The sequence below is a fragment of the Athene noctua genome, chromosome 25, assembly GCF_965140245.1.
Source record: "Athene noctua chromosome 25, bAthNoc1.hap1.1, whole genome shotgun sequence".
Classification (NCBI taxonomy): Eukaryota; Metazoa; Chordata; class Aves; order Strigiformes; family Strigidae; genus Athene; species Athene noctua.
The window spans coordinates 7,940,007-7,964,826 of record NC_134061.1 but is presented as its reverse complement, the minus strand read 5'-3'; the positions used below and the strand labels follow the sequence as shown (position 1 = coordinate 7,964,826).

Here is a 24,820-nt window from a genome sequence, read left to right as displayed (position 1 = left end):
ATGACCTTCCCTGGCACCGAGGTCACACTGACAGGTCTGTAGTTTCCTGGATCCTCCTTTCTGCCTCTCTTGTAGATGGGTGTTACATCTGCCACCCGCCAGTCCAGTGGGACCTCCCCAGTTAGCCATGACCTCAGGTAAATCATGGACAGCAGCTTGGCGAGCACAGCTGCCAACTCCCTCAGCACCCTTGGGTGTAACCCATCCGGTCACAGATTTGTGTGCATCCAAGTGGTGCGGCAGATCTCTGACCACTTCCTCTTTAATTGTGATGGCCGCAATCTCTCTTCTCCCCCCCATCTCCCAGCTCCTGAGGCTGGGTGTCCAGGAAACAGCCAGTTCCACTGATAAAGACTGAGGCAAAGTAGGCGTTGAGGACCTCAGCCTTTTCCTCATCCTTAGCTACCATGTTTCCCTCTGCATCCAGTAAAGGAGGGAGATTTTCCCTAATCCTCCTTTTGCTGTTAACGAATTTATAGAAACATTTCTTGTGATCCTTAACAGCTGTAGCCAGGTTGCTCTCTTGCTGTGCCTTAGCTCTCCTAATATTCTCCCTGTATAACTTCACTACATCTTTATACTCTTCATCAGAGACCTGTCCCCTCTCCAAAGGCAATAGATTCTCATTTTGTTCTTGAGATCCAGCCAAAGGTCCCTGTTTACCGAGGTCAGTCTCTGTCCCCGCCTGCTTGTTTTCCAGCACACGGGAAAAGCCTGCTTCTGTGCTTTGCTCTTGAAGTATGTCCAGCCTTCTTGAACTCTCATATCCTTGAGGGCACCCTCCCAAGGGATTTTGTTAATCAGTCTTTTGAACATGTCAAAGTTGACCATGAGCCCAGGCAGTCAGACCTCCAGGATGGGGAATGCACTTGAGGCACTGACACTGAGGATGGAGACTGGACAGCCTCTCTGCGCAACTGACTCCTTCGCTTCACTGTTCTCGTGGTGAAAATGTTTTTTCTTACACACAGACTGAATCTCTTTAATTTCATTATTTATTTATTAATGCCTACCTGGTATCTTCCTCTCTCATGCTCCCACCATTTGCTGCTGAGAAAAGCCTGGTTCCATCTTCCTGGTGGTTGCTTGCAGGTATCAGAAAGCTGCTCTTAGGTCCTGCACAAGCCCTCCCCTTCTGTCTGAACAAGTCCAGGTCCCTCAGCCTCTCCTCAGTGTAGACCCCTAAGGTACTGCGCTTCTTACCGGCCTCCAGGGAGAGTATGGCCTATTAAGCACCACCAGCACTCTCTCAGCCCAATCAGCCAACCTGTTTATACCCATCCAGTTGTCCACCCACTCAGATCGTAACATCCTAAGCTAGACAGAAGAATATCCTGGGAGACAGTGTCAAAAGCCTTGCTAAAGTCAGGGTAAATGATATCCACTGCTCTCCCCCACCCATAATGCCATAATTAGAGAAGGCAATCAGTTGGTCAGGCCTGTTTTACCCTTGGTAAATGCTCATTAACTGTTCAATCCCCTTCTTCTCCCTCATATGCCCTAACGTGCATTACAAGAAGACTTGATCCAAGACTCGCTTCAAGACTTTCCAGACTTCTTAGGAAATGTCTGCTTCTCCTGTTGCTAGCTTTCACTTCCACCTTTTCATTCTTCCAGAGCCTGCCAGCATGACATCTAATCGGGGTTAATCTCTTTCCTGGAAACTTTTTAACAGTCCAATTTCCATCCCACCGGGAGATAAAGCAGAAAGCTGCAAACCACTTTGGTTTCTGCGATGTGTGAGATTGTGTTATCAGATGAGCACAGACCCAAACTGAGGAGACATTCCAGACAAGACCAAGCTGCAGCACTGAATGATAAGAAACACTTGAGCAAACTCATACCCTCTTCAGTATTCTGACATTTCCAGCAAAGTGCTGATGTTCTCAGCAGTTCCTCTCTTGGCTGGTAACTCAAACAACTGTAAAGTAAGAGATTGTGTCTTCCCAAGCGGGAAGACATGCTGCAAGGCTTGTGACCTCTTGAATGGACCTGTGCAACCACACTACTGAGCACATGGGCTGGGGCATGTCCGGGCCCTGCACGGTGGTGCTCTTATAGAAGTATTGTTCTGTGCACCCATGTATTATTTTTTTTTCTGTTCAAATCATCGGAAGGGTCAGAGTGGACATGTTTGTGTTGCAGCTTACCAGGGCAGTGGTTCTGAAGGTGAACACCGAGCCTGTGTACTGCCCCTCTTGGGATGTGTCAGGAGGCACATGGGAGGTGATTGAGACCGCAGTACCTGCTCAGACACTCACAGAGGACTGAGAGACACAAACCTGAGCTGCTCCATTGGCACCAACTACCTGGAGGCATCCCTGGAAGTGACTGCTCCAAGAACCACAGGGAAATCCCAGCTTGGAGGTACCAGGTTCAGTTGCTGTAAAGCACAGGCGAGCGTGCACCCATGCTTTGTGGCTGCTCAGAGGACAGAACCTGGGCATGAAGTGGAAGTTAACTTTCATGAAAATGAAGACAAATCCTCTCCCCTTTGCCATGAATGGAGCAGAGCGTACCAGAGGTAGATGGCGTTCAAAAGACTGAACTTCAGCAAGGTGAATCCCGCCACATCCTTCCACTGCTGCAAATGAAACGAAAGGCAAGTGCTCACTGGAAGTACTGACTGAGGACAAGACACCTTCGAAGCACTGCAGCTTCCTCCCCTGGCTGTGATCGGAAGGGAAAGTCTCACTCCTAATGCCTGAGTGGTGGAGCAGTCAGTAGCTTTGGCAGAGGGCGGAGGTGAGAGGCTGAGAAGACAGAGCTCTGAATGGGATTCCTGGTCCTGCTTCTCTTGGGCCAGGAGCCCTCCTGGCTTTTCACATACCGTTTAACCCCCTCCTGGCTGCAGCACAGTGCCTTTTCATCATTGAAATGCTGCTAGTTTGTTCACAATTCTAAACTGTCCAGGCCTCTGCCTTTCCAGGGACTGCAAGGGGTCTGGCTCCCCGACTCAGGCAGAGGATGTGCATCCAGTTGTGCCCACCACAAACCCTTCACTGGAACACTGAATTCAAACTTCAAAGTCGCAGAGCTGCAGCGATACCGTCATTTAAGGAAATCACAGGAGCCAGAACATTAGGACACGGTTCAACTCTCATTCCTTCTACAACGTGAGAGCGTGGCCAGGTGGCCTCCCAGGTTTCCACACCACACTAACTGGTAGGATTGGGGCTACATGGAGGAGAGAGAAGTGTCCCTCCACTCTGTCTCTGTGCTTGGCTTTGCGCTCTGTCTGAGAAGCAGGAGACTCTGTCTTTCAGCAGCAACGCGATCAGTGGAGGCTGAGAAGCCAGCCCTGACCTGTGGTTTGTCTCACACGACTTTCTCTTTAATTTAGGGCCCTTGAAGGCTGAGCAACTTTACTGCCTGCAGGCTGAAGGGACCTGCTATGGGATGCCAGGAGCAGCATTTTGGGATTGTCAAAAGAATCTATGGGATGTGTAAAGCAAGGGTCAAAGGTGGGGAAAGGGAGGGGACTATGATGGCCTAAGGAGAAATATTTGTGGGTGTTGGAGAACGGCTTGCAGAGAGCAAGGCCATGGGTCTCTGCAGAAGCTGATTGCAGCCATCTGAGGTAAACAAAGGAAAAAACCCAGGGTACAGTTGTGCTTATAAAGGACTGTTATGTTAACAAAGAGAGAAACTGAGGTACACAACCTTGGGAAAGAAGGCAGGCCAGAAGAGGGAAGATGTTGTGACATGCCTGAGATGCCACAAGGGGCTGGGATATTATAATGTAGCCTTTTACATGTATCCAGTAGATTTGTGAGTAGTATGCATGATTATTGTAGAGTGCTTATATAAGGGGTGATTTCTTTCAATAAAGTTGAAGCTTGCTCTATCATTCACATTGAATCGGCTGCTTGCTTCCTCCGCCCGCCGCGTGTGGGAAAGGGGGATAAAAGGAGCTGGTTGTGTATAAACAGGTGGCTGTCAGTGCAATTATCTGGCCATGTCTTCTCATGAAACTCCATCTCTAATGATTTTAACAATGAGTTGTCTAAGCCCTAAGCCCATGAGAAGAACAGGAACTGTCCTTCTGTCGCAGCGCTGTGGGAACTGACAGATCACATATACGTGCTGCATGAGACTTATTTCCACCCCTCCCTTCCCCATCACTAGACCACAAGGCTTATTCAGACAGGCACCTTCTTTACCTCAGACATATTTACTTTGCCTGAAAGAATGCCAGCCTCTTCCTTGCATCATTTGCAATGATTTCCACAGCTTTTCATACTTCTATGGTGTTTGAACCCAAAGTGAGAGATCGCGCTCTATGTTGATTTTGAAGTTTTTATGTTTTCTGCCTGGATGTGAAAACAAGAAGGCACAAATTCAGTGTGAAACTTGAAGCACAATCATTCCTACAGGGCACAAGGGGAAGAACAAATATGTGCCACCACATGAGGACAGGAGTGTATTCTGAGGCATGCAGTATAGCCTTCAGAAAACAGTTATGCACAGGATTTTACACACAATCTAAATCTTAGAAATAATATAATTTCTAGCACATTACTGTTATGTACTTAGCCTGTTTCCTTTTATTGTTTTCTTTTTCAGTCTTAAAAAAAGTAAATTTTGGGAGGAATGAGGGAAAGTCATGATGAAGAGCCTGAGACTCAGCACATAATCATGGTGATCAGTTTCTCATAGTGTTCAGTGATGATTTGATTAATGATTTCTATGCTCTTCAGTAAAGATCTGATTTTATATTAAAAACCGTTAAGATCACTAATATTGGATAGTTTATCAATAGGCAGGCTGATTTAACTGTAGGAGGCCATTCTCCTTCAAAACAGGGACAAACAGACCTTTAAGGTACAATTTTGGGAGCAGAGGAAGGTCTGAAAAATTCAGATGATTTCCATCCTTAAAGTGCCTTTGCCTCTCTGCTGACCAAAAAGGGAGATTGACTCGGGAGATCACCAGTATTTGCATTCCACCAGATGACTCAGGAAAAGAAATCTATGGGTGTTAATAAACTCTAGTCTCAGCTGATAGAAATAAGTATGAACTCTTGATCAAAGCTGCCATGTGGTCATCTCCATCAAGTCTGTGCTCTTGCTTCCCTTTCTGGAGGATGCAGAGTAGCAAACACTTGTAAGGTACACTTCACCTCACCCTGCTCTGGGGATCCTCAGTTTTGATAATTTCTCTTTAAGAAGTAACATTGTTGCAACACATGAACTTCAGTGAAAGCAATGTCACTCTAATTGGCAGCAAAGGTTGACACAACTCTGCAGCCCCCCATGGCTGTGGACCGTGCAGAACAGGGCGGGAAAGTACGGGCATGTGTATTAGTATGTTTTGTGCAATGGTACAATTTTCCAGAACGCCACTTTGATCCCTTTGTTGCGCAGGCTGTAGATCAGAGGGTTCAGCGTGGGAGTCACCAGAGTGTACATAATGCTCACGGTTTTGTCTTTCTTTAATGGAGCGCTAGTTGGCTGGATATAGGTGTAGATGATGGTGGAGTAGAACAAGCCAACAATAGCAAGGTGTGAGGAGCAGGTGGAGAAGGCTTTCCACTTCCCTGCAGAGCCCTGGATTTTCCGGATGGTGACGATGATGAGGCAATAGGAGAGGATGAGCAGCAGGAAGTTTCCCATGCCTAAGATGATGTCTGCCATGTAAACCATGATTTCACTGAGATAGGTTGAGCTGCAGGACAGGGCAAGGAGCGGAGGTATCTCACACAAGATATTTTGGACTAAATTTGGCCCACAGAAGTCCAGCTGTGCTACAAGAAGAGTGTTTATGAGGGAATTAACAGTCCCGATTCCCCAGACACCAGCCATTAAAGAGATGCAGGTCCCCTTGCTCATCGTGGCTACGTAGCGAAGGGGCTGGCAAATGGCCAGGTACCGGTCATAAGACATGACTGTTAACAGTATAAGCTCTGTTGAGCCTGAGAAAGTGAAGGTGTAGAGCTGTGCTACACAGCCCTCAAAGGAGATGGTGTTCTTGCCCAGGATCAGGTTCTCCAACGTCTTGGGCAGAACTGAGGAGATGCCTACCATGTCAAGGATGGCCAGGTTGGAGAGGAAAAAGTACATAGGGGTGTGAAGTGGTGGGTGGGCAAGGGTAGCTATAATGACAAAGGAGTTGCTGAGGATAGCAGAGAGGTAGAGACATAAATATATTGCAATATAGAGACCCTGAAGGTGAGGGTTGACAAAAACACCCTCAAGGATGAATTCAGAGACCTTGGTGAGATTCCGTGGATGCATTTGCCTTGGTGTCCCCTACACAGGAATAAAAATAACGACATTACTGCATCATGAACAGAACATATTCAACCCAATGTTAAAAACAGAGAAAGATACAGAGAGAGAGAGATGTGTCTCCAAAGAGAAAAGAACCCCAAACCAAACCAAAACCCCACATCAGAGAAAATAAGGGAGAAAATATGGCAGTGTGCAAGGAAGTCACATCAGTACTTGAATAGAATGATAGATACAACAATAATAATAATAATCATCATCATCATCATAACAACAATAATAGATAAATAAGATAAAGTAATTTATGAGTGCAGTTCTTCAAAGGATTAAAAGGATTAACAGGACTTTTTTCTTTTCTTTCCTTTTTTTTTTTTTTCTTTTTTCCCATGAAATAGTATCAGAGATGTTTTAAAACATTCACATGACAGTGGATCTTCCCTGGCTGTGGTATGGACTTTGTCTTCTTCTCATGAATCCCAAAACATAGATGCTGAGACCTAATTTCCACCAGGTCTGTTTGGGTACAGAATGAATCTGCACTGGGCTAAAAGCAAGACCTTTCAGAAGTGAAAGCAAGGAGAGGGACGGAGAATAGTGTGTTGTACCACAGGGTGACAGGTAGACAGAAGAGAACAGAGATGTGAATTTGCTCATTTATAAACAAATATGCAATTTAAATAATTAATTTTCTAAAAGAATTTAAAGCTACCTGAGTAATAGAGAAACAACGTTTACCAGTTGTGCATCACGCACGCTTCATACTTCATCTGACTATGACTGATCAGGCCTCTGAGGGGATCTCAGCTACTGAAGGCACCAAGGTGTTAATTGCAAACAGAAGGGTGACATTTCTGTCCGTTTCTGGTGATTGTCTTCCAGGCATCTGGCTGATAACAGGGAGATCAGAGACTCTCTGCCGAACGGTTTACTCAACAGTGTAAGGCTGAAGCTGTTTCTGGGCTTGTGTTTCACCAAGCTAGAGTGCTGCAAGCTGCAGCTGGAGATCTTCCCAAATATGATCCACCCAATTCTGACCGTCCAAAGCGGTGCCTGGAATTCCATTCCGAATGACTGAGAAGAGGCTCTGAAACTCAGGCACGACAGAGTTACAATTTCTGCCCTTGGAGTCTAAGGGCGCAGAATTAGATTTTCAGTAGCATTCACCTCATGTCACTGCGCTTCCAGGCAATCTGCAAACAGACTCTGCTGGAGGTTTCCCCTTCCACTAGTGTCAGTGGAGAGAGACAGACTCTCCTACAGCATCACTCATCTCTTGATGAAGATACAAGTCTAACATGGTTTGCCTGAATCGGCCTTTCCTCTCCTGTGTTGATTAAAACCTAGCTCAGAACTAGGTCACTGACTTGGGCTTGAATGAATCTCCAATTCTCATGGTTTTCATACAATATGAAGCATTACTGGGATGAACAGGTGTGGAGGAAATTTCAGTTCATTTTCCATCGGATTAAAGATGGCGATATAAACATTCATGACACTAAAATATTAATTTAAAACTGTAACAGTTACACTCAAAGAGTCAGACAAATATAGAACATGGAATATAACTCACTTATTAGACCCAGTGGAGAATATATGAAAGAGAGCAAAGAAAACAGAAAAGGAGCCAGCAACAAAGGATGAATATTCTCACCTTCCATGGGAGGCACAAACTGTGTTCACAAGCCTTTCTGAAACAGCATCTTAAAATACACCTCGTCTATCAAGACAGTTTCCTCTGGAGATTTGTCCTCCCATGTGAATGGAGCCTAGAATGAGCTCGGAAGCACGCTCCAAGAGGAGGAGCCTGGTGGTGGTAACCTCTGAAGTCATGACCCGCATTAACTGCAGAGAATGCCCAGTGGAGTGGGACGCAGATGGGTTTGTTAGCTAATTTGCCTCTATCAGAGAAGTTTCTCCTCATTTTTCCCTCCTTGACAACACTGATACCAGCAAAGCTGATTTCTGCTCAAAACTTCTGACTCTTGGGCTTGAAAACTAACAATGTACTGAGCCATATCATGAGGAGCATAGCCAGCAGCTACAGAGGGAAGTGTTGATTCCCTTTTACTCAGCACTGGTTAGACAGACTCTGTAATAGCTTACCCAGTTTGGGACCCTCCACTATAAGAAAGATGTTTATAAGCTTGGGTGATTCTGGTGGAGATGACCAAGATGGCCAAGGTGCTGGAAGACACTGTAATTGTTGAGCCTCAGGGAACTGAGTTCCTTGATGCTGGAGAACGGAAGGCTTAGTGTGACCTTATGACAGCTTCCCACTACCAAAGGAAAGGCTACTGAGAAGACAAGCACAGGTCCTTTATAGAGGTACACGACAGGAGGACAAGACAAGGAGCACAGATTGAAGACGTGGAGGGTCTAAGTGAATTTAATGAAAAAAGATGCTCTGACAATAACTGTGGATTGAAAGTGGTCCGTGGAATTCCGTCTTTGGAGGCTTGCAAGATGTGACCAGGCTAAGCCCTGAGCAACCTGATCTGAACTGAGGGTTGATCTTTAATTGAGCATGCGATTGTAATAATTGACTGTGAAGGCCCCTTCATGCCTGGATGGTTCTAGAAGCCCATGGTTTCTCTGACCTTTTGCAGAGAAGTCTTTCAGGGAGCAATGTCACATGCACCAGGCTCCCGTGGAAAGAAGCTTCCTGGCTGTAATGGAGTGCTTAGGTGTCTGGCTCATCTGATGTGGAAGATGGTTGAAGCCCAGTCTATACTATCTTTGTGAACCACTCCAGGGTTTACTTTTCCCCTTGGTCTGAGAAAAGTTGGCATCCACGCTGCTTTCCTTACAGCAGTGTGGCACATAAACCCTGCAGAGCACTACGTGGTTCAGTGCAGCTCCATCTTGCTCAGAGAATGAACCCTCAGGAGTGTTCTCTGTCCCCGCAGTATGTGCCTGCTCTTTCCAGGGAGCTCTCCTTCAGCTACACCGGGCTTGAGCTCTAAGGCAGCTTGGTGCTTTTTCTGGTGTTGTTTCAATGGAAAGTGCCTGAAGAGGCATGCGGGCTGTGTAGGCGCCCAAGGATGCTGTTTCTTGAGTGTTGAATGTGCTGCATCTTGTCATGAGGATGGGATGGAGTGTTCAAGACAGTCCCATGACCATGTCTGTTCCAGTACTTCCAGTACTTGAAGGGCGCCTACAGGAAAGATGAGGAGGGACTCTTCACCAGGGATTGTAGTGATAGGAAGTGGGGTAATGGCTTTAACCTGAAAGAGGGGAGATTTAGGTTAGATGTAAAGAAGAAATTCTTCCCTGGGAGGGGGGTGAGGCCCTGGCACAGGCTGCCCAGAGCAGCTGTGGCTGCCCCCTCCCTGGCAGGGTTCAAGGCCAGGTTGGACGGGGCTTTGGGCAACCTGGGCTAGTGGAAGGTGGCCCTGCCCGGGGCAGGGGGTGGGAACTAGAGGATCTTTAAGGTCTCTTCCAACCCAAACCATTTATGATTTTGTGTTTAATCCAAACTTACTCAAGATCTGATGCTCTTTGATTATATGTACTGAAAACTGAATTTTTAGAAACTTTTTGTGAAGAAAACTGGTATGATAGGTGTTCAGTTCCTTTGCTGGATTGGACCCACTGTTTATGTAGACACTATGTTGGAGAAGTTTTCTAATCATGGAAGTATCTCTGTGGATATTATTATGTATAATAAGGTGATTGCATGGTTGCTGTCATGTAGCTTTCTCCTTTCAGGAGGCCTTGAAACAAGTCAGGAACAGCAGGGGACAGGGCTTAGCATAGGCTTACCTATGACACAGCTCAGGCAAGTCCGTGAGTGGCGGCGGGGACATGTCCAGGCCTGAGCTTATTTGGAAATGATGGGCCTATGGACAGAGGGTGCCTGGGTGGAGAGCCCAGGTGACACTGATGAGGACAATTCGAGCACCACTGTGTCCCCAGTGTCCTGGTGAATATGTCTTCCAAGAAGAACGTGTGTACAGTTCCTGTTTAATCTCTGCATCTCTAGAACTAATCTCAAGAGACAGGTACATGGAGGAAAACTAACCTCTTCTAGGAACTCATCTAGTTCTGTCTATAAAATTAATATTTTTTCCAGGGCCTTTTTTGGGGGCTTCTTAAAATCTTTATACATGACTTAAATCAAAATAATGTCTCTCTCTAGCTTGCTTCTCTCTCAATCCTATTTATGGTTTTATGCAAAAGGAATGAAGGCTTAGGAAATTTGACTTGTTTTGCTGAAATGTCATTTTATAGATCTGAAGACTTCTGTTGATGCAGAGATCTAGTAACTAAACGTCTTTACCCCATTGTGAACATGTTCTAGAGAAGTCCATTTCTTGCCTGCGATGAGGGGAAGAGTATAGAGACCTGTTCCCTTTTGGAGGTACAGCTGGATGCCAGAGGAAACATCCTAGGGCGTATCAGGCGGCAACATGTAGGCACATCTGAGTGACTGAATTTTGCCCTTAGTCAATAAATTCAGCCATGTATAAAGATAACCTCAGCTGACCAAGTGAGGGTCCACCTCTGAGTGAGCTGGTTTACTCTCCAGACTCCACTGGCTGCATCAATTAATGCTCCGTGGGGTTGACTCGTCCAGCAGACAAAACACCTGCGCAGCCCCTCTCTCATTCCCTTCTCCTGTGAAAAAATGGAAGGAAGGAGAGAAGATTCATGGACTGAGATAATGACCGTTTGATAGGAAAACCACAAGGTGTGTGTAAAGCAAAACATTTTTCATTTATTACCTCCCATCAGCAGGCAGATGTCCAGCCAATGCCTGGAAAGCAGGGCACCAGCACGTGTAACAGTTGCTTGGCAACACAAATGCCAAACCAAATATGTTCCCCCTTCTTCCTGCTTTCCCTGAGCTTTTATTGCTGAGCATGATGTCACAGGGCATGGAAAATCCCTTTGGTCGCTCTGGGTCAGCTGTCCCAGCTATGTGCCCTCCCAGCCTATTGCCTCCCCCAGCCTTCTCTCTGTGTGCATATGGCAGTGGGGGGCAGAGCGAAAGCCTTGTGCTGTGCCAGTGCTGTTCATTAAGAGCCAGAATGTTGGTGTGTCATCGTGGTCCATTCATGTTGGCTAAGGGCCAAACTCCCACCCAGTTGCTCTCTCATCCAGGGAGATCACTTACCTTATTGCCATCATGGGCTAAACATACTTCACTTGGGGAGAATTAATTTCATTTACTGCCAATTAAAATAGATTTGGGTAGTGAGAAACAAAGACAACAATTAGAAGAACATATTCCCTCTCCCCTTGTTCCTGACTCAACATCACTCTGTTATTCCTGACTCCTCTGCCCTACCTTGGCCACTGCCCCAAGCAGCACAGGGGCTGTGGGGGATGGGGTGTTACGGTCAGCACAGAACAGTTCTCTGCTGCTCCTTCCTCCTCAGCTTCTCAGCTTTCCCCTTCTCCAGTGGGTCCCTCCCATGGCCTGCAATTCCTTCAGGAAACTTCATGCTGCTCTGGTGTGTGGTCCTGTGTGGGACGCAGGAAATACCTTCTCCCGTCCCTCCTTTTCCTCTGACCACGGTGTTTGCAGGGTTGTTTCTCACTGTCTTTTCCCCCTCTTCCTCTGCCTGTCTGAGGTTTTCTGCTCATACATGTTTTCCCAGGGGAACCACCAGCTTGGCTGCTGGGCTCAGATGTGCCCCACTATGGGTCTGTTTTGGAGCTGGCTGGAATGTCTCTGTGCTCAGCACAGGGGCAGCACCTGACCTCTTCTCATACAGACCAGTTCTGCAGCCTCACCTAGCCCCTTGGCACAAATCTAATACACAGCTATCAACACTGGTTTGGTCACAAATACAAAGCACAGCGCTGTATGGGCTGCTCTGAAGAAAGTTAACTCCATCCCAGCCAGACCCAGGACACCCTCCATTGACTACATTGCACAGATGGTCACAGAGGGTTTAGTAAAAGTAACGGTAACTTATTGGCATCTTTGCAAAAGTAATGCTCAGAAGGTGAATCAAAATCCTCCAGAGAGGATGCCTGGTCCCTGTCCAGGGGGGGATGGGACTCTCTTTTGCAAAAGTCTTTGCAGCAGCATCTTCAGGTGGATAGGATGAGAATCCCCAGAATGTTTCTCTCCTGAATTCTTCTATCAGTCTGGTCTGTGGCCCTCTGTGACCAGTCCAGCACATGCATGATGCACTGCTATTTTTCATCCTAACTGTGCAGAAAACGTTTCCCGTCCTATGTTTAAATGTTTGTACTTTGGGACCATTCCTTCGTCTGTGATTTCCAAGTGTCTTATTTATGTAGAAACCCATCTGGTCTTTGTTAGGAATGGCTGGGAGAAGTCTCTGGGACAGAGAAACTCTCAGTGCAGAACATGAACCAACACATTGAAATATACAAACAGAGCCTATCAATTAGTCTAGGCTTAGCACTGTGCCCCAGGTCAGGCCACTGTATCATCTGTGCTAAGAGCAGGGCAGTTCCTGAACCACCTAGGAAATTAATGACTAAGTAGAATGTGTTTGCACAAAGCTACACCACAGTTATAACTAAAAGACAAATTATTTTCATCCTTCTATCACAGTTACATTCCCTTAGTTCTTGTCACAACTGTAATAAAAGCCTAGGAAACGGTGCACATCAAACCACACTGGTGCATATTTTGGAATCTCAGACTACAGGAATCCAATAATTTGCCCACTGACAGTGCTGTTGAGATGCTCTTCAGGAGCTCATCTGGTCTGCTGGTTCAAAAAGGCCCATACCTCATAGGTTCAGTGTCATTGTACTTCTCTGGACAGTACATTTATAGCTTCTGCACTTGGAAGATGGGCCCGTATTTTCAGTAAGGGTAAAGTTTAAAGTATTCATAGCTCTCCTCTCACTCTGAGATCATTTTTTCTGCTTGTAGACCTTATCAAAAACCCTGTATTTGCTCACAGCTGCTCTCAAAGCCTTCTTTATGTTGTTATTTCTTAAGCCATAGATGAGGGGATTGATCAGTGGAGTCAGACTGTGTAGCAAACAGAAAACACTTTTTTGAGGTCTCCTAGGGTGTTTGGTTTTGGTTCCAAGTACACAACAATCAAGATCCCATAGAAAAGTTTCACCACAGTAAGGGGGAAGAATATATATTATACCTTCCTATGGAGGATGGGATCCCGAGGACAGTGTTGCTGATGTACACATAAGATATCAGTGTCAAGAGAAACGGAGGTAGTGTTAAAAGGGAGGCCAAGATGAACTTCACAATCTCAGTTCAGCCTTTTCTGTTCAGAGGTCCTCAGAGAGCTTACCTGTGTTTAAGAAAACAAACAAACAAATCACATAATTTACAATTATTATTATTTTCAGCTGAAGTCTGAAACTAACTGCAAAACTCTGAAAGCTTTTTAAAATAGAAGCTTGATCTACTTGGATGTCATACTTTTGGTATCTGGACATAGACTAGTGACTGGGAGCCATAAAATTAGGGCACTTAGCAGTCAGAAACTCATTCTGTCTTCCTGAAGCCTTTTCCATACTCCCAGTGAAACTGAACTGCCTCCAGGATCAATTTTATCTAACTTAAGATATTGGTAATGTAGATATTTGGATGAGAATATTCATTATTTCCTTTTATGTTGGAAATAAACTGTCAGCAGTGATGAGTCTGACTTAGTTTACATGTCTCTTGCCATAAAAGTCCAATGACTCTATTGTCTCAGTCTCTACTAACTGTAAGAGGACAAGTAATAACTAGCTCAAAGGTAGATGATTATGTTGCAGAGGTCTATGGTTAGTCTTCTTCATTCAACTTGTCCAGCAAACTTAGACTTTAGATTACTAGCTAAGGTCCAAAGGAATCAGACAACTCACTTCTGAATAGAAAACACTCAAATCTGAGCATAAATTTGGAATTACAGTCCCTTGTTTTCTTCTAAGCACAAAAACCACCTGTGATTTAGACTTCTAAGTCAGAGAGGTTGGCCTTAGGCTGCCTGCATAATCAATGGACAGAAGCAAACCAGATAATTCTCCCTCTGTGCTAGATGGGTGGGCAGCTCAGTATCTTCAGATGATCTGGATGAAATCAGTCAGCGTCATGGTTTAACCCCAGCTGGCAACTAAATACCACACGTCTGCTTGTTCACTTCCACCCAGTGGGATGGGGAGACAATTGGAAGGGCGACAGTGAGAAGTGAGGGTTGAAATAAAGATAGTTTAAGAGCTAAAGCATATGTGCAAGGAAAGCAAAATAAGGAATTCATTCACTACTTCCCATGGGCAGGCAGGCGTTCAGCCATCTCCAGGAAAGCAGGGCTCCATCACACATAACAGTTACTTGGGGAGACAAATGCCATCGCTCTGAATGTCCTCCCTTTCCTTCTTCTTCTCCCTGCTTTTATGACTGAACATGACGTTGTATGGTATGGAATATCCCTTTGGTCATCTGGGGTCAGCTGTCCCAGCTGTGTCCCACCACAGCTCCCTGTGCAGCCCCAGCCTGCTAGCTGGCTGGGTGGTATGAGAAACAGAAAAGGCCTCGATGCTGTGTAAGCACTGCTCAGCAAGAACAAAAACATCCCTGTGTTATCAACACTGTTTTCAGCACAAATCCAAAACGCAGAACCATATGAGGTACTATGAAGACATTTAAGTCTATTCCAGCTAAAACCAGCACAGTCAGGTAACTATGGTCACTGATTCTTGGAAACAGACTCTACAACTCGAAACAGAGTTCTACAGCAGGTACGCTTACTCCATTGCCGGGGTGCAAGGGGATTTCTCCACAAAGCTTGCACCCCAACAGCACATTTTACCAGAAACTATAATAGAGTGTGGATATCCATATTCATTGGGTTATGTAACACAAATATGTGCAGGACTGAGGCTGGGTCAGCAGTTTATGTTCTCTTTGCACCTGCCCATTGCCTCCTGGGGGGATCTTTGGGGGTCTTTTGGAGGAAGGCTCGTAGCCTTTCTCACCTTGTTTTTTCCCCAGAGCATGCGCAGATTCTCTTGGCCAATTTCTTGAATAAAAATAGTGGTTTTATCTGGATTACTCATTCTATCTTATGTTAAAGTACCAGTGGAACTTCTACCATCCATATATGGCTGTCCTTATTCATTACCAAGACTAGACTAGTTAGAACACATCAGTTTCCCAAGGACAAAACCATAATATTTCGCTGAGCACTGCAGATCTTGGTAGATTTTCACGGTAAACTGCTTTGTTTTGATGAACAATTGGTAAAATTTCACAGAGCTGTCTGGTCATGAAGAATTCTTTGCAATATTAAAAAATACAATAAGTAATACTATAAGTTACTATAAGTAAACAAGTTGATAAGCAGTTTACTAAAAGTAAATAAGTCTCAAAACATGTAATAATCTCTGTATCACTATAAATGTATTTAACGTTATGGATGCTGGTGTCAGTGGGTGGGACTAGCAGGAGAAATGCACCTCCCTTACATTAAGGAGAGATTCCCATCCTATAGGTTGAGGTGCCTGCTCTGTAGGCATCTGCAAGCAAGCTGGGTTTCTGGGTTTCCACTGTCGGCAGAGGAGATCCAACTGACACCTCGGTGAAGACTGGAGGACCGTTTGTCTCACCGTGTGGTCAGCAGTGACTCACTTGTCAAGATGTCCCTGAGTCCATGGAGCCTCACACAACCAGCTGTCCCGTTAAGACCTCCGTGAGAAGCCACCTGCATGGGAGGCAGCACAAGTCCTGTTGGCTGGTGTCCGTTCGCAGGTGACAGAGGTCTGTGCAGCAGCCCAGGGTAAAAGTGTCTCACCCTGAAGCAGACAGCCACTTCTGGCCTCAGGGATCAGGCCCTACATGTGCCAGGTTCTCTTCGCTGAGCAGAGAGGGTCTCAGGAGACCATCCGGGCTGTGGGCATCTGCAACACAGAGTTGAACTTCACACAGGTGGAGCCTGAGCTTGGCAGCAGAGCTTGACTTTGTACCACAGTGAAACAATGCTCTTTCATCTTCCGGTTGCAGAAGGATTCGCTTTACCAGGAGAGGGACAGTGGAAATAGTAATTACAGGAGAAGCTGGAAAAACTGAAGTGGCATGTGAAAATCAGGATTATGGTGAATGATCTCACTGGTGACCTTCGGTATTGTGTTGACTTGGCTGGCTGCCAGATGCCCACCAAGCTGCTCTATCACTCCCCTCCCTCAGCAGGAAGCGGGGAGGAAATAAGGACAGGGAGATGACGCACCACATAGCGTCATGGGCCAAAGAGACTCCTCTTGGAAAATTAATTTAATTTATTGCCAATTAATAACAGACTAGGATACTGAGAAATAAAAACCAAAGCCAAAATCACCTTCCCAACACCTCTCTTCTTTCTAGGCTCAACTTCACTCCCGACTCCAAGATGCTTGTGGCTGCTGTTCTGTATGAAATGCTTAGTTCTTCCTGCAAACAGGGAATGAGCATTAGTTGCTCTTCCTCTCCTTTGCCTTCCCCACACCTTCAATAAAAAACAGGAGTCTCTTCAAGAAGTGAAGTAATTTCTTTGACACTTCCATCCAGTGGATTTCTTTTCTGCTGGAAGGAATGGAAATCATAACAAGGGGAAAAAAGCCCAGTCAACACACCTATTCACTATCAGTTTGTGTATGCTTAGTCTGAAAAGGTGACTGTAAATGACTGTTTCTTAAGTGAGAGGGGCAGCTGAGCTCCTGCAATGAAAGTGACAGCTTCCTACCTGAGTACCTGCAGAAGAAGTAGGAAGTGGGGTGGGTTTTTTCTCTCTGTTTTAGAAGAAATGCCTGGTATATTTTTGTACTCCTAAGGAAGTAATGGAAATGGAAATTCTAAATATTTTGCTTCTGAACCAAAGAATAAGGACAAAATACTCTCAGGTATCAAATATCCCTTTGTTCCTGGTGTTTCCAGTGAGCTGGTAAAACCTGTAAAGCTACCAAAAATGGAATTAAGGTTTTTGAACTACGTATTCACGGACAAGCAAAGATTTACTTCTTCATCAGCTCAGCCACCATTCCAATTAGCACCTCTTTCACATCTTTATTCCTCAGGCTGTAAATCAGGGGGTTTAATATGGGAAATACGGTTGTGTAAACGAGAGATAAGACTTTCTTAGTGTCTTGTGAATTAGTGGATTTTGGTTGTAAATAAATTGAAGTCCCACTTCCAAAGTACAATGCTACAACAGTAAGGTGTGAGGAACAGGTGGAGAAGGTCTTGTGTCTGCTCTCTGTAGAGGAAATCTTCAGGATGCTGGAGAGGATGCAGGCATAGGATACCAGGATGAGACAAAATGGTGCAAAGATGACCAGCACTGTGGCTGTAATGATCTGCTTTTCATACAAAGATGTGTCAGTGCAGGAGAGAATAATGAGGGGGGGAATATCACAGAAGAAGTAGTTAATCTTCTTGGGCCCACAGAATGGCAGTGTGAACACCCAAGCTGTCTGCACCACAGACACAAAAATACCACCCGAGAACGACAGCAGGACCAAGGAATGACAAACTCTGCTGTTCATGAGGACTGAATATCTCAGGGGGTTGCATATGGCCACGTAACGGTCATAAGCCATGGCTGTCAAAAGGTACCATTCTGTAGTTCCTAAGAAAACCACACAGTAGAGCTGAGTGGCACAGCCCGTGTAGGAAATGCTCCTGTCCTCTGACAGGAAGTTTACCAGCATCTTGGGGACAACGGTCGACGCTGTGGAAACATCCAGGAAGGACAAGACCCGGAGGAAGGAGTACATGGGCGTGTGGAGGGTGGGGTGCAGTGTGACCATGAAGATGAGAAGGTTCCCAATGATGGTGATGGTGTACATTAAGCAGAATGTGAAGAACAGCAAGTGCTGCAGTTCTGGGTGGTTGGACAGTCCAGAGAGGACAAACGCCGTCAGCAGGGTGCGGTTTCCTGGTTCTGGTCCCTCTGTTGGCTTCATCTGGGAGGAATCAAATGGACAGACTGTCAGAGGGGTAGTCGCTGCACCAAGATCATGCTGCTTCAGCCAGTTACTGTGGGAAGGGAAGGGAAGGGAAGGGAAGGGAAGGGAAGGGAAGGGAAGGGAAGGGAAGGGAAGGGAAGGGAAGGGAAGGGAAGGGAAGGGAAGGGAAGGGAAGGGAAGGGAAGGGAAGGGAAGGGAAGGGAAGGGAAGGGAAGGGAAGGGAAGGGAAGGGAAGGGAAGGGAAGGGAAGGGAAGGGAAGGGAAGGGGGTAAAATTTCCAAAGTTAACGTCAGTTAACAACTGAAGATTTAAATGTGAGTCGCTAGATCTGAATGAAACCTCGGGTACAAGTGACAGCACTGCCCCCACATTCATCCAGTCCAATTAGACAAAGGCCGTAGGCTGGATCAGGCTAATGCTGCCCTTTGAATCACACACCCCTTGAGGTTTTCAGCTATTTTTCAGACCTTTTTCATTAACAACTGATCATCAGATGGCTGAGGATGCACAATTCATAGTGTTAGACATGTAAGACATGATGTGCCTAAGTCTGAAGGAGTCACTCCGGTCCCACTTTACAGACACTGGAGGGAAAGGTGCCGTTCCAAACAGCATTTCATCTGCTACTCTAAGTATATAATTGGCTTGTTACCTCCCATTGCCCACAGAGGGAGCAGTCAGCCTGAAGAACCAGTTATGACATTTCTAAAATCAGCTGAAATCAATCCCACCCATAGGGGAAATAGGGATTTCAAGAGACTCTACTTAAACCTGGAGTAAGTCGTTTCTCTAGCTGAACTGTGCTCTTCTTGGAAAAAAAGAAAAAAAAAAAAAAAGAAAAAAAGAAAAAAAAGAAAAAGATGCATCGAGGTCTTTAACTTTTCAGTTGCACCCAATACAACTATTTTGAAAGAACTTCAGCAAAATCCTTTTCTTCTTCTTCTCTGTGAGGCAAGTCTTTGGCAACCGACATTGATGGTGTCTGTGTGAAGGATAAGTAAATTCTGCTTATGGTGCTTTGGAGAAAACATGCCTGGCGTTCCATGGATACATCATGTGCTAATGTCACAGATTATTCAAGCTGTGGCAGGAGGGCATCTGCATTTGAAATGCAATTTAAAATCTGCAATGTAAGCTGACCGTTGGAGTCACCGATCACCCAACACTGCCCCTACTGTAAGAAAAGAGAGGAAATTCTTCTAGTGAGGTTTGCATGGTCCGTTCTGGAGGCACTGGATGGCAGAGCTGCTGAAGGTAGGACACACACTTCAGAATGCGTATTGTGAATAGATAAAGCAAATCCAAGGAAGAACTAAGACCAACACTGAAAGGTCCTCAGAGCCACTGAACAAGAACTACACCGAGTGAGAGCTGTTTCTGAGAGGTGTTCTGCATTAGGGAATAAAATGCTAACCTGTCAGTAAAACAATGACTGCTCTGCATTTTACTGACTTTAATTAACAGCTAATGACCAAAGCAACAGTCCAAAACTTTCACAAGGGATCAGAGGGAGGAATTAGATTCTTCTTCAGCCCAGTGGATCTAGCAGGTTAAGAAAACTAGTGTGAATGTGTGCCATGACAAACTGCAGGGAATTTTAACGTCATTCTCTACTCTGTTATGCACAGGTTATGTTGAGGGATCTCTCAACATTTGGACCTTCAGGTAACAGAGTGCTCTGTCATTTCTACGTGAATGCAAACAGTCAAACCCAGAAAGATTCCTTTGAAATACATGAGACATTTAAATGCCTGGGAAGGTTAATGGTCTCTTTATTGTGCTTGTAAGTCAAAATCATCTGTGGTTTACAGTTCCACAGTTTTAATTTTCACGTTCATATCAGAAAAACGCACAGACAAAAAGGGGGTTTGTGTGAGTTAAGTTATAGCAGAAAGATAAATTAGATGGAGCCAGTGCGAGGAGTGAGTGAATCATGACAGGGTTGTATGCAGCGCTCTTGCTTTCCTGATGGGACCTTCTCTGTGTGCTGTCATCTGTTGACCAGGTCCATGTGTGTACAGTGGAAAGCTGCTTCCCCCCTCTGCCCCCATATACAGACACATTTCTGCTGCCAAAATGCATTCTGTGCCCTGAGATTTACTGGTGTAGCCCAGTGGTTGGTTGCCCCTTTGGCAAGAGATGACAAGAATTAATGACCACTTTCTCCTCTGTGGCAGGCTAATTTCTTCTCTCTTTCTGTGCAGCAGTTTCCCCTTCTGGGCAGTGAGAAAAGACAAAGCTCCCACGGCCGGCACAGCGCTGCGGGAATATCCTATCAGCATCACACAGACAGCAACGATCATCAGGTAATGAGGCAACGTGGCTGATGGAGCAGATAGACAGTACTGAGCTCCAGCCTCTGCGCTTCCTTAGTGTTCTCTACGGGCATCTTTCCCCCTAATTATTCCTTCTCCCTTTGCCTGTCTATAGACAAAGGGTATTTCGTTTTGCTTTGGTTTGGTTTTGCTTTTTTAATTTTTTTTTTGGACTGTGGGTGTTTTTGCTGTCAACGGGGCTTTCCCTTCAGTGCGGAAAGCACGTGTGGAACTGGTTGGCACCACAGAGCTGACATTTGGGGGGAACACAATTAACCCTACACCCATGATGGGGCCAAGCCTTAAATGTCAACTCTTCATCACTGTTTGCTTGGTCACTATCCCAGACTACGACACTTAGAGAGCACTAACATCATGTGCTTTCCGCACACGCAGCCATTGCTGTCTTTGCCCAGCTAAGCCAGCTCTAGAGTTGCACCCTTTGATCCAGTGGCTCTCCAGGGATTCCCAAGAGACTCCTCGCTTCAGTAACTGGCTGAAGCAGCTTGATCTTGGTGCAGCGACTACCCCTCTGACAGTCTGTCCATTTGATTCCTCCCAGATGAAGCCAACAGAGGGACCAGAACCAGGAAACCGCACCCTGCTGACGGCGTTTGTCCTCTCTGGACTGTCCAACCACCCAGAACTGCAGCACTTGCTGTTCTTCACATTCTGCTTAATGTACACCATCACCATCATTGGGAACCTTCTCATCTTCATGGTCACACTGCACCCCACCCTCCACACGCCCATGTACTCCTTCCTCCGGGTCTTGTCCTTCCTGGATGTTTCCACAGCGTCGACCGTTGTCCCCAAGATGCTGGTAAACTTCCTGTCAGAGGACAGGAGCATTTCCTACACGGGCTGTGCCACTCAGCTCTACTGTGTGGTTTTCTTAGGAACTACAGAATGGTACCTTTTGACAGCCATGGCTTATGACCGTTACGTGGCCATATGCAACCCCCTGAGATATTCAGTCCTCATGAACAGCAGAGTTTGTCATTCCTTGGTCCTGCTGTCGTTCTCGGGTGGTATTTTTGTGTCTGTGGTGCAGACAGCTTGGGTGTTCACACTGCCATTCTGTGGGCCCAAGAAGATTAACTACTTCTTCTGTGATATTCCCCCCCTCATTATTCTCTCCTGCACTGACACATCTTTGTATGAAAAGCAGATCATTACAGCCACAGTGCTGGTCATCTTTGCACCATTTTGTCTCATCCTGGTATCCTATGCCTGCATCCTCTCCAGCATCCTGAAGATTTCCTCTACAGAGAGCAGACACAAGGCTTTCTCCACCTGTTCCTCACACCTTACTGTTGTAACATTGTACTTTGGAAGTGGGACTTCAATTTATTTACAACCAAAATCCACTAATTCACAAGACACTAAGAAAGTCTTATCTCTCGTTTACACAACCGTATTTCCCATATTAAACCCCCTGATTTACAGCCTGAGGAATAAAGATGTGAAAGAGGTGCTAATTGGAATGGTGGCTGAGCTGATGAAGAAGTAAATCTTTGCTTGTCCGTGAATACGTAGTTCAAAAACCTTAATTCCATTTTTGGTAGCTTTACAGGTTTTACCAGCTCACTGGAAACACCAGGAACAAAGGGATATTTGATACCTGAGAGTATTTTGTCCTTATTCTTTGGTTCAGAAGCAAAATATTTAGAATTTCCATTTCCATTACTTCCTTAGGAGTACAAAAATATACCAGGCATTTCTTCTAAAACAGAGAGAAAAAACCCACCCCACTTCCTACTTCTTCTGCAGGTACTCAGGTAGGAAGCTGTCACTTTCATTGCAGGAGCTCAGCTGCCCCTCTCACTTAAGAAACAGTCATTTACAGTCACCTTTTCAGACTAAGCATACACAAACTGATAGTGAATAGGTGTGTTGACTGGGCTTTTTTCCCCTTGTTATGATTTCCATTCCTTCCAGCAGAAAAGAAATCCACTGGATGGAAGTGTCAAAGAAATTACTTCACTTCTTGAAGAGACTCCTGTTTTTTATTGAAGGTGTGGGGAAGGCAAAGGAGAGGAAGAGCAACTAATGCTCATTCCCTGTTTGCAGGAAGAACTAAGCATTTCATACAGAACAGCAGCCACAAGCATCTTGGAGTCGGGAGTGAAGTTGAGCCTAGAAAGAAGAGAGGTGTTGGGAAGGTGATTTTGGCTTTGGTTTTTATTTCTCAGTATCCTAGTCTGTTATTAATTGGCAATAAATTAAATTAATTTTCCAAGAGGAGTCTCTTTGGCCCATGACGCTATGTGGTGCGTCATCTCCCTGTCCTTATTTCCTCCCCGCTTCCTGCTGAGGGAGGGGAGTGCTAGAGCAGCTTGGTGGGCATCTGGCAGCCAGCCAAGTCAACACAATACCGAAGGTCACCAGTGAGATCATTCACCATAATCCTGATTTTCACATGCCACTTCAGTTTTTCCAGCTTCACCTGTAATTACTATTTCCACTGTCCCTCTCCTGGTAAAGCGAATCCTTCTGCAATCGGAAGATGAAAGAGCATTGTTTCACTGTGGTACAAAGTCAAGCTCTGCTGCCAAGCTCAGGCTCCACCTGTGTGAAGTTCAACTCTGTGTTGCAGATGCCCACAGCCCGGATGGTCTCCTGAGACCCTCTCTGCTCAGCGAAGAGAACCTGGCACATGTAGGGCCTGATCCCTGAGGCCAGAAGTGGCTGTCTGCTTCAGGGTGAGACACTTTTACCCTGGGCTGCTGCACAGACCTCTGTCACCTGCGAACGGACACCAGCCAACAGGACTTGTGCTGCCTCCCATGCAGGTGGCTTCTCACGGAGGTCTTAACGGGCCAGCTGGTTGTGTGAGGCTCCATGGACTCAGGGACATCTTGACAAGTGAGTCACTGCTGACCACACGGTGAGACAAACGGTCCTCCAGTCTTCACCGAGGTGTCAGTTGGATCTCCTCTGCCGACAGTGGAAACCCAGAAACCCAGCTTGCTTGCAGATGCCTACAGAGCAGGCACCTCAACCTATAGGATGGGAATCTCTCCTTAATGTAAGGGAGGTGCATTTCTCCTGCTAGTCCCACCCACTGACACCAGCATCCATAACGTTAAATACATTTATAGATTCTTTTCTTTCCTCCTGCCATTAAACCCCAAAGGCTTTCAGGAATATTAGTGGCCACCTATTATTTTCTCTCTAAATAAAGTTACAAAGTAAATGCATTCTGTTCCCTCCAGTCCTTTTGCTCAGCTGTATCTGCTATAGACGGGTCTCACACTCTCATGGGAATACGGCATACCTCTGTGAGAATGCTAAACTGTGTACCTTTCCATTGGAGCAGATTGTGGTTGTCCCAACAAGGCCATCTAGGGAAATTACAAAACACCTTACAACTCTTTGGGCTTTGGAATGACCACGTACCAACTCAAATACTGGCATTGGGAGGAATATCAGTGCAGCTGTTGAAAAATCCACTCTTTTCGTTGGGATTCAATAAACTCCATTAAATTAAATAAAATCCGAGTATTCAGATGGACCACTTCTGTGCTTGAAGATTTCCCTTGAATGTTTGTGAGCTCTCTTGAGCTCTTTTGCCCTTTACAGCAGCACTATAGGAATCCCACCAACTATTTCCCAAGAATCCACAATGGCAGGAGGGGAAGCTGACAGCATCCCGGGCTCTTATCAGCAGGAGTGCAAACAAGAAAGCTGGTGAAGTGATTAGTCCCCTTTACACTGTACTCACCTGACCACATCTGGAATACTGCATCCAGTTTTCCACCAGAGAAGGAAAATGTTGATGCGCTGGACTGAGGCCAGCGGCGTGCCAAGAAGGTGTTTGGGGCTGGAGGACATAGCCTACGGTATGAATCTTTCCCACGCGTTTCCAACTGGCCACTGCCCACCTGTGGAACTGTTGCTCCTTCACGTGACACGAAGCCTCCTCCACCTTGTCCATGTCTGTCTTTCCCAAACAGCCTTCATGTGGCATAAAGTCAGTCAAATAAGAGCTCAGTTACTCCAGTGACATCACAGTTGTGCATTGCCTTGCAGAGCTCTGACCAGCTTCTCTTTGTGCATAGCCACTTGCGGAGAGCCCAGTTTTATGCTCTTTCGTTTTTCCTGAGGGCTCTCCCACTCTCATTAACCTTCTTCATGGATTTACCAGACTGTCCTTCATTCCTTTCCTCACCTGTAGGCTGTCACCCCCAACCTCCAGTGCACCTTGTTTCAAGCTTTGCCTCATCAGCCCGACTTCTTGACAGATTTCTCATTACACTTCCTTATGCTCCTGGACAAGTGAGGGGGTCACACATGGTGTGTGGGGTTTCTTATTTTTATGTTTCAGGCTGAGAAACTGAGATATATCTGTGTAGTACGAAACTGGTGAAAAACCTGGGCTCACTTAACAGA

General features: G+C 45.8%; 4 protein-coding genes across 4 annotated transcripts in view; 1 reads left to right on the top strand and 3 right to left on the bottom strand.

The window, feature by feature from the left end:
- Nucleotides 1-24,820, bottom strand: part of LOC141970539 (von Willebrand factor A domain-containing protein 5A-like) — a 120,448-nt gene that overhangs the window by 4,483 nt on the left and 91,145 nt on the right.
- On the bottom strand, nt 5,194-6,236 carry LOC141970490 (olfactory receptor 13G1-like). Its single transcript, XM_074927145.1, has one exon. It carries the CDS (start codon nt 6,234-6,236, stop codon nt 5,304-5,306), a length of 933 nt encoding a protein of 310 aa, XP_074783246.1. The 3' UTR covers nt 5,194-5,303.
- LOC141970261 (olfactory receptor 10A7-like) lies at nt 17,157-18,155 on the bottom strand. Its single transcript, XM_074926717.1, has one exon. The coding sequence runs from the start codon at nt 18,105-18,107 to the stop codon at nt 17,157-17,159; it is 951 nt and encodes a 316-aa protein (XP_074782818.1). The 5' UTR covers nt 18,108-18,155.
- Nucleotides 20,940-21,938, top strand: LOC141970230 (olfactory receptor 10A3-like). Its single transcript, XM_074926673.1, has one exon. The coding sequence runs from the start codon at nt 20,988-20,990 to the stop codon at nt 21,936-21,938; it is 951 nt and encodes a 316-aa protein (XP_074782774.1). The 5' UTR covers nt 20,940-20,987.

Bases quoted from the DNA above. Each gene is read 5' to 3' on its own strand.
- LOC141970230 (XM_074926673.1), top strand. From the start codon at position 20,988: ATGAAGCCAACAGAGGGACCAGAACCAGGAAACCGCACCCTGCTGACG.
- LOC141970261 (XM_074926717.1), bottom strand. From the start codon at position 18,107: ATGAAGCCAACAGAGGGACCAGAACCAGGAAACCGCACCCTGCTGACG.
- LOC141970490 (XM_074927145.1), bottom strand. From the start codon at position 6,236: ATGCATCCACGGAATCTCACCAAGGTCTCTGAATTCATCCTTGAGGGT.